This window comes from Schistocerca piceifrons, chromosome 1 (assembly GCF_021461385.2).
Source record: "Schistocerca piceifrons isolate TAMUIC-IGC-003096 chromosome 1, iqSchPice1.1, whole genome shotgun sequence".
Taxonomy (NCBI): domain Eukaryota; kingdom Metazoa; phylum Arthropoda; class Insecta; order Orthoptera; family Acrididae; genus Schistocerca; species Schistocerca piceifrons.
The window spans coordinates 1,214,028,000-1,214,040,726 of NC_060138.1; the positions used below are offsets into that span (position 1 = coordinate 1,214,028,000).

General features: G+C 38.7%; 1 protein-coding gene across 1 annotated transcript in view; it reads right to left on the reverse strand.

Annotated features, from left to right (window-relative positions):
* Window positions 1–12,290, reverse strand: part of LOC124779481 (protein 5NUC-like) — an 89,533-nt gene extending 77,243 nt beyond the window's left edge. The window contains exons 1-2 of the mRNA XM_047253714.1: window positions 12,162–12,290; window positions 960–1,130 (exon numbers count right to left, since the gene is read on the reverse strand). Coding sequence (XP_047109670.1) covers window positions 960–1,130; window positions 12,162–12,290 — 300 coding nt within the window. The remainder of the gene's footprint in view (window positions 1–959; window positions 1,131–12,161) is intronic.
* Window positions 12,291–12,727: the final 437 nt, after the last annotated feature.

A 12,727-nucleotide genomic window follows, 5' to 3' on the forward strand; every position in this document is an offset into this window, starting at 1 on the left:
ATAATAATTCTTATGCGTTTAAGTACTGATTTTAATTAATTAATCAAAATGTTCCATAGTGTTGCCCATAATTTAAATTCTATTACAGATACATAAATTTGTATAGCATCAATGGAAACAGCAGGCTCATTTCCTACAAAACTGAAGGGCTATTTATGTATGCATTGTAACTATTGAAGGCACAGTCAACAAAAACTGAATATAATATCATCATTTGAAATGTGAAATCATTCTAATTAAGACTGTGGGTGAACCATTTAATATATATTTCATTGTAATACATCATTTTAATCAGCATTTCAGTGGTCTTCAACTGACACCTCTAGCTTTAAGATCGCATTTCTGTATCAAAAGTTGTAATTCAGACTGGTGATTTTTCTCACTCAGTGACTGACATAAATTTGTGGAAATCGCAAGGTTACTGGAACCAATCTTATAATAGTTGGACACCATCTTCGCTCTGATAAGATGCTAATCTGAGCACTAATTTAGCTGCACAATTTCATGGACTTAGAAGTTTTTCTATTCAAAAACTTAGAAAATTTTCACGCTTCAATGTGGACTTTGAATTTTCATAACACTTGGCATTTAGCATAATTTTGTCGAGTGTTGGATGGCCTTGTGTTTATCACAATTAGTGCTGGCCTGCCTGGAGATACTATATTTTGGGATTTTGGGACAGTGAACTCATGCATTTAATTTTGCAGTGCTACGAGATTTATTTAAAATTTATAGCGAGTTTGTATCCTTTATAGGGGGGCTAGAGTCATGTCATATCTGATTAGCTTCAGCAAGTAGATTTTTTTTCACCAGTCTGCCAGTGGCAGCGACAACAAGCAAATGGCCTTGTCCCCACCCCCCACCCTCGCCCATCCGGTTTCCTCCTGACCACACATGTGTAGGATAATCTTTAAGCAAAACACTACTTCATAAATATCATTAGATTGATTTTTACTTACTGCCTTTTCCTTATCAATAAATCCAACAAATGCGATTTTGCATCCACTTTTTTGTATCTGTTTTGTAGATTGTTCTTTGTAATTAAAGGGGACCAGTACATCTTTTAGACCTTCCTTATAAATCTGCTCTGCTGCATCTGCACCATATCTGAACATACCAGGTTCAGCTGCCTGTAAAAAAAATTATTTCTAATATACAGAGATAAGGAAACATACCAAAAAAGGAAAAGACTGTGGATGTCCATAGTACTCTAGTGCATAGGCTGTACAGAACTGCTCTCAAGGAAAACCTGTAAGATCTGCATGCACACTTAAAAAGAGTTTGTGAGGCAAATGAATACCAACAGTCTTTCTTATTCTTTGCTTCCCAGCTGCTACAATTATCTTGAAAAAGTAGTTTTCCCCATGTAGGAAAATGACTAAATGACTACTTTCAATAGCTGAATAACAGCCAAAACTGATTCATAGGACATTAAGGATACAACCTAGGGTGGAGCTATAGAATGAGGAAGATGAAACAGGAACTCTTGAATCAACAATATGCCAGATCCTCACTAAGCATAAAATCAGAGAGAATTTCTACCTCCGTTCAAGATAACAGTTCTTTGTAGTTCCATAAAAAATGAATTGATACTTCATAAGGCAGGAAATAACAGGATCCATGAAAGGCAAAGGTCCCGAGTTCGAGTCTCAGTCCGGTACACAATTTTAATCTGCCAGAAAGTTCCACTGCAGTTGTTGCCTACCTTACATTGAGCAGACGATGTGAACAACTCATGAGAGTCATCAAACATTGATGATACACATGGCTCTTAGAGCCTGATAAATTGGCTGTAGCACAGCAGTGCATTGATACAGGACAATGCATGGTATGACAGTGTCAAAACTGTAGCATCAACCTCATCTTTTGAAGACTCAAATGGGAAACAAGCTATCAAAATTCTCCCGACAAAGGATTTAATTAATCCCAATAGCAGTTTCAGCCAGGGCAAATCATTGAATCCAGCTGTTTTGATTATCTCTCAAAGGAACACCCTATAATACCACTTTCATTGAACAATGTCTCAAGATGTTTTGGACCCCAGATCATGGATTATGATCCTGAGTCAGTTACAATAAGTTAATTCAAACTTTGTTGCCTCCCAGCAAATAACCCAGAGATATGAGTACCTGCAGCTGCCACAATGGATTTCTGAAACTCAGGTTTAAAGGATGACATGGATGCTATAGTTTCAAGAGGTCAAGACACTCAGAAGATGGACGTAAAGGTACAACATATAGGAAGCTGGCTTATTGACTTCAGAAGGACCAGGTGAAGTGGATTTGAGATTAGTTGCTCAGGATGGAGGAAAGAGCAAATGTTGTCCCTGCCATGCATCCAGATCATAAAAATTCTTTCAGTGAATCTGAACCAGACAAGGGGTTTCAGGTGTTGACCAGACAGTGTAATAAAACTACTTGTTCAGTCCAAAGACTGGTTTGCTGGAGCTCTCCATGCTACTCTATCCTGGCAAACCTCTTCATCTCCAAGTAACTACTGCAACCTACATCCTTCTAAATCTGCTTACTATTTTAATCTCTCGGTCTCCCTGTGCAATTTTTACCCTCACACTTCCCTCCAGCACTGAATTGATGATCCCTTGATGCCTCAGAAAGTGTCCTACCAACTGATCTCTTCTTCTAGTCAGGTTGTACAACAAATTTCTCTTCTCCTCAATTCTATTCAGTACCTCCTCATTAGTTACATGATATATCCATTTAATCTTCAGCATTCTTCTGTAGCGTCTCCCATAAGTCCAACCCCTCGTCCAAGTCGTGGGAGATGGGCAACGGCACAAAGTAGGGGATTGCCTTTAGGGGCGATGTACAGCGGGGACTTCGTGTGCCCCAGGACCGCTACGGTAGCTGAGAAGGCCCTATGGGAACTCTGAAACGTGAGGGCTAACGGGGCTCTGGTGAAGCTGCGATAGGCCTAGCAAGCCAGTAGTGGATAAATCAACTGCTTTTAAAAAGGGAACATGCCTCGGATCACGGAACGGATTTAAAGGAAACCGACCAAGCAATGGAAAAGGATTACGAGATGGTTTACGGCTGGTCACCTTAAACGTAAGGACTCTAACTGGGAAGTTAGAAGAAATTGTAGAAATGATGGAAAGGAGGAAATTGGACATCTTGGGACTTGCTGAGACTAGGTGGAGAGGAGTTGGTGAAAAACCACTAAGTAAAGGATGTAAACTGTACTGGATAGGGAATTAGAGGTGAAGAAATGGAGTGGCAATAGTGGTCAGAGAGGGTCTGCAGGAGGAGGTGGAAGGTATCAATGATCGAATGATAAAAGCCAGAGTACGGGTGAAAGGAAAAAGCATTGAAATCATCCAAGCATATGCCCCACAGGTGGGGTGTACAAAAAAGGAGAAGGAGGAATTTGAAGATGACATGCAAAAGCAGCTAAATGGAGGAAATCAGATTATAATAGGGGACCTCAATGCACATGTTGGCACAGACAGGAAAGGATTCGAGGAGATAATGGGACCAGAGGCCTGGGGGAACCGAAATAGAGAAGGAAAATTGTTGCTGGAATTCTGCAAGAGGAATGGGCTGGCGATCGCAAATTCCTGGTACAAGAAGAGGAGTAGTCACAAAATAACTTGGTACAGTGGGGACTGGTCCCAAACTTCAGTAGTAGACTATGTACTAGTGGATAGGCAGATGATGAGCAGCCTCACAGATGTTAAGGTCATACCATCTGAGGCCTTAGACAGTGACCATCGGCTGTTGGTAGCCACCCTGAGAGAGAAAAAATATAGGAGGGCAACAGATATACAGGAGAAAAGGTTGAAGACATGGATGCTGAAAGAGGATGAACGGAGGACCCAGTACCAGACACTGATCAGGAAGAAGCTGCCAAAGGAAGATCAGAGAACAGTGGAAGAAGAATGGGGAGATTTTAAGAGGGCTCTAGTTGAGACAGCTGAGACTGTGTGCGGAAGAACTAGCACAAAGAGGAGAAGTAGGGAAACCCCATGGTGGAACAACATATGTAAAGAGGCAGTACTTCGAAAGAACAAAAGCCTTCAGAGAATGGTTCCAGACCCGAACAGAGGAAGCTAGGGTAAAATATAAGGAAAGCAAGAAAGCGGCACAGACCATAGTAAGGGCGGAGAAGAAGAAGTGGATGGAAAAATGGACAAGAATGTTAGAAGAGGACAGTGAAGGGAACAAAAAAGTACTTTACACCATGGTAAGAAATAAGAGGAATGACAGAAGCGAGTGCCTGAGGATCATGGATAATAATGGAAGAGTTGTGGAGGAAATGCATGAGCTCAAAAAGATTTGGAAGGAGTACTTTGAAGATCTGTTGAATGCCGCCAAGCGGGTAACTAACAGCAATGGAGAGCCTAAGGCAGCAGATGATTATAATAGTGGGGAAATTGATGATCTAACTTGGAATGAAGTGGAAGAAGCCATAAAGAGGATGAAAGGGGGCAAGGCACCAGGTTGGGACGAAGTAACAGTGGATATGATACGAGCAGCTGGAGAAGTAGGAACCCAGTGGCTATACAGAGTGCTGAGGGTGGTGTGGAAGGAGAACAGAATTCCTGAGGATTGGAAGAAAGGAATTATAGTCCCGATCTTCAAGAAAGGGGATAAAAGGAGATGTGAGAACTACAGAGGAATCACCCTGCTATGCCACTGTGGAAAAATCTATGAAAAGATGCTGGAGAAGAGAATAAGAAGCAGTATTGAAAGTAGACTGCAAGAGGAGCAGTACGGTTTCAGACCGGGAAGATCAACAACGGACCTCATATTTGTGGTAAGGCAACTTGCAGGAAAGGCACTATGAGTATGGGAAGGACTTAATCATGGCCTTTTTGGATATTGAGAAGGCGTATGACAGTATCTGTAGGGACAAGCTCTGGGATGTGCTGAACGCAAAAGGGATAGATGAAGAGATAACACGAAAAGTCAGAAAAATGTATGAGGGAAGTGAGAGTTGCGTGAAAGTGGGGAGGGAACGTACTGCATGGTTCAAGCTGGAAAATGGGCTGCGACAGGGAAGTGCACTTTCGCCTTTATTGTTTATTATTGTTATGGATGAAATCCTACAGCAAGTATCAGATGCAATTGGAGATCATAAAATGAAAGCCGTGCTCTTTGCCAATGACCTGATGTTATGGGGAAATTGCGTGAAGGAGGTGCAAGAGCAGTTAGATGCATGGGAGGCAACGGCAACACAATATGGAATGCATTTCTCTGCAAAGAAAAGTGAAATAATCGTCACAACAAGGAAGAAGAATAGGCCAAATGTGGATATAACTTGTGGAGGGGAAAAACTACAAGTGGTAGAGAACTTCAAGTACCTGGGAAGCGTGATTGAAAGTAAGGGGGGAAACGCAATGGAAATAAATGAAAGGTGCAGAAAAGCAGGGCAGTTCTACAAATGCATTAGGGGGCTTATTTGGAGCAAGGAGGTGCCACAGAAATCCAAGGGAATTATATACCGAACCTACTTTGTCCCCATATTGACATACGGAAGTGAGACATGGGTAATGCACAAAAGCGACAAAAGTAGAATACAAGCTAGTGAAATGAAGTTCCAGAGGAGCAGCTTGGGTGTAACAAGACGAGACAGATTGCGAAGTTTGTATGTGAGGGAAAGACTAAAGGAGGAACCGGTACAGGACAGGATAGAAAAATCAAGACTGCAGTGGTATGGACACATGAAGAGAATGGATGAGGGAAGAATTCCAAAGAGGATGTTTGATCTGCAACTGGAGGGGAAGAGGCCCAGAGGAAGACCAAGAGATAGATGGGTGAAGGGAGTAAAGGAATGTGTGATGAGAAGAGGAGAGAACTGGACGAAAGTGGAAGAGGGGGAATGGTGGAAAGACAGAACACGATGGAGAGGCTTGTGTTCCCGACAGACCCAGCCAGTGGCTGGAAACTGTCCAAGATGATGATGATGATTCTTCTGTAGCATCACATCTCAATAGCTTGTATTCTCTTCTTGTCTAAACTGTTTATCACTCATGTTTCATTTCCATACATGGCTACACTCCATACAAATACTTTCAGAAAAGACTTCCTGACACTTAAATCTATGCTTGATGTTAACAAATTTTTCTTCTTCAAAAATACTTTTCTTGTCATTGCCAGTCTGCTTTTTATATCCTCTGTATTTCAACCATCATCAGTTATTTTTTGTCCCAAATAGCAAAACTCATCTACTACTTTAAGTGTCTCATTTCCTAATCTAATTCCGTAAGCACCACCTGATTTGATTTGACTGCATTCCATTATTTTCATTTTGCTTTTTTTGATGTTCATCTCATATCCACCTTTCAAGACACTGCCCATTCCATTTAACAACTCTGCCAAGTCCTTTTTTACCTCTGAAAGAATTACAATGTCATCCGCGAACCTCAAAGTTTTTATTTCTTCTCCCTGGACTTTATTTCCTACTCAAATTTTTTTTGTTTCTATTACTGCTTGCTCAATGCAGCAATTGAATAACATTGGGGATAGGCTATAACCCTGTCTCACTCCCTTCTCAACCACTGCTTCCCTTTCATGCCCCTCGACTCTTATAATCCATTTGGTTTCTGTATAAATTGTAAATAGCCTTTTGCTCCCGATATTATTCCTCTGCCACCTTTAGAATTTGAAAGAGAGTATTCCAATCAACATTGTCAAAAGCTTTCTCTAAGTCTTCAAGTGCTATAGATGTAGGTTTATCTTTCCTTAATCTATTTTCTAAGATAAATCATACGGTCAGTATTGCCTCACGTGTTCCTACATTTCTTCAGAATCCAAACTGATCTTCCCTGAAGTGAGCATCTACCAGTTGTTCCATTCTTCTGCAAAGGATTTGTGTTAGTATTTTGCATCTGTGACATATTAAACTGATAGTTCAGTAATTTTCACACGTGTCAGCACCTGCTTTCTTTGGAATTCTTCTTGAAGTCTGTGGGTATTTCACATGCGTCATACATCTTGCTCACCATTTGGAAAAGTTTTTTCATGGCTGGCTCTCCCAATGCTATCAGTAGTTATAACAGAATTCTGTCTATTCCTGGGCCTAGTTCTGACTTAAGTCTTTCAGTGCTTTGTCACATTCTTCACACAGTATTATATTTCCCTTCTCATCTTCATCTACGCCCTCTTCCATTTCCATAATACTGTGCTTAAGTGCATCTCCTTTGTATAGACTTCTACATATTTCTTCCACCTTTCTGCTTTCCATTCTTTGCTTAGGACTGGTTTTCCATCTCAACTCTTGATATTCATACACATAGTTTCTCTTTCCTTCAAAAATCTCTTTAATTTTCCATTATGCAGCATCTATCTTACCACTAGTGATATATGCTCCTCTAGCCACTCCTGCTTAGCAATTTTGCACTTCCTGTCAATCTCAAATTTTAGATGTTTGTATTCCCTTTCACATACCTCAATTATTGCATTTTTATATTTTCTCCTTTCATTGATTAAATTCAATATCTCTTGTGTTACCCAAGGATTTCTACAAGCCCTCATCTTTTTACATACTTGGTTGTCTGTTGCCTACCCTATTTTGTCTCTCAAAGCTACCCATTCTTCCTCAACTGTATTCCTTTCCCCTGTTGTTGTCAGTCATTCCCTAATGCTCCCACTGAAACTCTCCACAACTCTGGTTCTTTCAGTTTATCGAGGTCCTATCTCCTTAAATTACTACCTTTTTGCAGTTTCTTCAGTTTTAATCTACAGTTAATGACCAATAAATTGTGGTTTGTGTCGACATTTTCCCTAGGAAATGTCTTACAATTTAAAACCTGGTTCCAAAATCTCTGTCTTACCATTATATAATCAATCTGAAACCTTCCAATGTGTCCAGGTCTCTTCCATTTATACAACCCTCTTTCATGATTCTTAAACCAAGTGTTACCTATGATTAAATTATGCTCTGTACAAAATTCTACAAGACAGGATGGAAGGTCAACAATGGCTACTGTAAATGATGTAGCCGACAGTTGCACAGTTGCGTTTCACAGTTCTTTACTTTCACTGTTCACAACCCCTGAATATTACACAATTATATGGCCAGTTCACTAATGGTAAATGTTGATAAGCCTCATCAATAGGTTGCAGAAAACATCAGCATACTGCTACAACAGTTTGCTGTTGAACATCTATGAGCAGTAAAAACCTAACCACACAGTTCACAGTTCGTGCAGAATAATATGGTACGTGTGACACTATTTTTCAAATGAATTAAACAGACATTGTCATTAATTGTTCTAACTCATGGCCTATTTGTGTTACACTTATTCCAGTGTTAAGTTGACACAGTGTTGTTAATCTAACAAATACATGTTTCATGTCTGAAAATCGGCGATGGACTGACTGTCTCAAGACCAAAAATTAGTCCTTTATGTATCCTCACAATAATAGGCATTGAAACTATACATAGTTCAATGATTAAGTTACAGAAATTACAATTAAAACATAACTCATTCAATTAACTAAATATATCAAAACATTCCTTCTTTTTAACAGTTCCTTCAGCTATACTTTGGACTAACCTGGTAATTATTTTGGAATAAGTTAATAGCCAGCTCTGCTAATATGTTTTCGAATAGAACCAAATAAATACCATCAGTGAACTGGCCATATAATTGTGTAATATTGGGGGGTTGTGAACAGTGAAAGTAAAGAACTGTGAAAAGCAACTGTGCAACTGTTGGCTACATCATTTACAGTAGCCATTGTTGAACTTCCACCCCCACCCATCCCTATATGCATACATGGAGAACCTGTTTGTGCAGCAATTGCCAGCATATTGTAGCTGAGGTGGAATAAGGGAAACCAACATGCATTTGCCGAGGCAAACGGAAAACCACCTAATAACCATCCACAGACTGGTCAGCTCACTGGACCTCAACACAAAACCGCCAGGTGGATTCGTGCTGGGGACCAGCGCTCCTTCCTGCTCAGAAAGCCGTGTGTTAGACCGCACGGCCAACTGGGCAATTTGAACCAATACATCTGACTCAAATGGAAAATACAAAGCATTCATTAATAAAGTTGCCTCCACTTTTGAGAATTGTTTTCCCCTAAAGGTAACTCAACTCACAAACAAGTCAAAAAACAAACCATGGATTACACAAGGAATAAAGATATCACGTAGGACAAAAAGGAGACTCTATCTACTATCTAGGAACAGCTCTGAGGTTAGAATTGTAATGCATTACAAAGAATACTGCAAAATATTGAAGCAAGTAATCCAGAAATCAAAGCAGCTTTATTATGAGAAATAGATAATTACATCAGGTAACAAAATAAAAATCGTATGGGATATTGCGAAGACGGAGACAGGTGGGGTCAAAAAGGAAGAGGAAAAATAAATGAAACTTTGGTAACAAGTACAGTTAGTGTAGCAAACCTCTTAAACAACTACTTCATTTCTGTTACTGACAGTTTGGGGTTACCGGGTTTGGTGAACAGTGCAATGGAGTATCTGAGACCAATCTTCAAAAATAACTTCAGTAAAATGGAAATGACACTCACATCTCCCAAAGAAGTAGCATCCATCATAAAATCCTTAAAATCCAAGTATTCCAGTGGGTATGATAACATATCAACAAAGTTAATCAAAGAGTGCTCATGCGAGTTAAGTTCTATCTTAAGTTATTTGTGTATTAATCTCTTGTCAGCGGAACATTTCCAGACTGGCTAAAATATGCTGAAGCTAACTTCTTTACAAGAAGGGGGATAAAGAGATACCATCAAACTATTGACTGATTTCACTTTTTCTGGTTTTCTCAAAAATATTTGAAAAGGTTGTGTTCAAGCATCTCCTTAAGCATCTGACTACAAATTATGTATTGTCCAAGTCACAGTTTGGATTTCTGAAGGGTTCTGATATAGAGAAAGCTATTTACACTTACAGTGAGAACGTAATTAATTCATTAGATAATAAATTACAGGCTACTGGCATTTTCTGTAACCTGTCAAAAGCCTTTGACTCTTTGAACCACAGCATTCTCCTAAGTAAATTAGAGTATTATGGTGTCACCGGCAATGCTGCGAAATGGCTTGAGTCTTATCTATTTAACAGGAAACAAAGGGTGTTGTTGCAAAATACCTGTGCAGTAAGCAGTCAGTCTTTTTCTGACTGGGAATTAGCTACATGTGGTGTTCCTCAAGGTTCCATTTTGGGTCCATTTTTCTTGTTTATATTAATGACTTCTCATCTGTTACATTGCCAGATGCTAAGTTTGTTTTGTTTGCAGATGATACAAAAAATTGCGATAAGTAGCAAGTCAAGTACAGATTTAGAAATAGCTGCTAATCAAATTTTCATTGACATTAATAAGTGGTTTAAAGCTAATTCTTTGTCATTAAACTTTGAGAAAACCCACTATATACAGTTCTGAACCTTTTAGAGATTTCCTTCCAGCATGAGTATAGCATATGAAGACATGCAGACCAAAGAGGTTGACAGTGTTAAATTTCTGGGATTACAACTCGATAATAAATTCAATTGGGAAGTGTATACCACATAATTGCTTAAGTGCCTAAACAAGTCTGTATTTTCTGTGAGAATGATGTCAGATGTAGGAGATATAAATATAAAAAAACTTGCATACTTTGCTTACTTTCATTCTATTTCGTTGTATGGGATCATATTCTGGGGCAACTAATCAAACCGAGCAAAAGTTTTTAGGGTGCAAAAGAGTGTGATAAGAATCATTTGTGGCATAAATTCAAGAACATCTTGCAGAAACCTGTTCAAGAAACTTTGTATTCTAACCACTGCTTCTCAGTATATTTATTCATTAATGAAATTTGTTGCAAGTAATACATCTCTATTTACAACCAATAGCTCAGTACACAGTATCAATACTAGGAATAAGAAGAATCTACACAAAGGCCTAAAATCACTTACCTTGGTCCAAAAAGGAGTCCAATATTCAGGAACGCACATTTTTAATAAATTGCCAGCAACCATTAGAAACTTGGTTTTAGATAAAGCATGGTTTAAACAGAGTTTGAAAGACTTTTTGATAGGCAACTCCTTCTACTCCATAGATGATTATCTTAACAGAGACTGTTAAGTCAGCTTAATAAAAATATCTGTTAGATTTCAGTTTTGACAACACTTGTTCACAACAGTCAAGATTAGGTATTTTGTGTATGATAAGTTCGTTAATAGTGGGTAACAGTGTTTCATTCTGACAGTGTGTTAATTCTGTAAATATTAGCTGTCCCAGTTTACTGCATTGTATTAGCTTATTTTTGACTATCTCCTGACAAATGGTCAGGGTAGTATTATATTCAAATGTTTTATGTTTTTGTGTCATACTTTCTGACATGTTCCACACCCACGAGAATCATCTCATTTTTTGGGTCTATGGAATGAAAACTGAATCTAATCTAATCTGTACTTGCTCCTCCCTGACATATGACACAGCAGCCCTCCCCATGTCTTACATGTTTTTACTTATCAATTTTACTCAAAATGTAGACTTACATGTGCTTACTGTCCTAATTGTTTGTGTGTTAGTGCTCACTGCTTGCTAGAATTGCCCTGTGGTCACTGATGCCAGTTTATATGTGAATATTCTCAAGGAGGCCAGGTCTTTTTTCACCAACAAGTCTAGTGTTTTTTCATTATAGGTAGGATGATGAAACAGCTGATCTAGGTTATTTTCAGAGAAAGTTTCTATAAATGTTTCATAGGTAATTTTCAGAATCGGCTGTGATTTTCAGGACATAGTGGCAAATTTAATGTGGCCATCACATCTGTGTTTATCAGTATAATATTTTATTTATTATTGTATCTACCTATGTGGTATTTTTTAAGTTCACCAACTCATGGTAGTAAGTTTAATCAGGACAAGTCTTGCAGATCAATATCATGTCTTAAGCATGAATAAAGCTTCAATTTGTGATACAAATTAAATTATGTAAGTGCAATGTTGCTGAGCTGTCTAAGCTGTCTGAGGTGTCTTAAGAAAATTTATTACACTATCTTCTACAGAGGCCACAGCTTTTATTCTTCAAATGACTGCACTTAGCTCTCCTTCAATTTTCAGGATTTTGTACAAGCTGCACGTTCTTATGCAGCAAATAACCACAAAAATATCAGTTCCTTATTACATGCAATGTTTTCTTAATTCATACTCCTCATGAGAGAAGCTACAAAACAGAGCTTTTACTTACCACAGCATCAAATTGAAGACTATTCATAGCTTCAACTATGGGGTCAAACTTCAGTATACTGAACAGGCTGCCTTGCAACATATTGCCAGCATTCAACCACATGTCTGTGTCTGCTTTCTTGTCACTCATGTATGTAGCGAGTCTGCCATAGCCTCCAAAGCAATCTTCAGTGGTGCACATCAAAATTTAAATTAACAATGAGGAACAGAAACTAGTTACTTGCTCATAACTTTGTAATAATAAGAAAAGGCCTGTAACTATATTAAATTTTAGATGCTCATGGATAAGGAATAAATAAAGTGTAACAACTAAAGAAATGACAATGTCTACATTGCAAACAAAGATATGTCTAAGTGTTGCAGCAGTTCTACTGTATGCTTCTCATAACTGTAAAATATGTTGTTGTTGTTGTTGTTGTTGTTGTTGTTGCTGCTGCTGCTGCTGCTGCTGTTGTGGTATGATGCAGTTCCCCATCATAGTCTACCTTCTGCAAGTCTCTTCACCTTTGCATAACTACTGCAACCTACTGCTACTTCAATCTGCTCCTAATTTCAGAAATTTGAAGA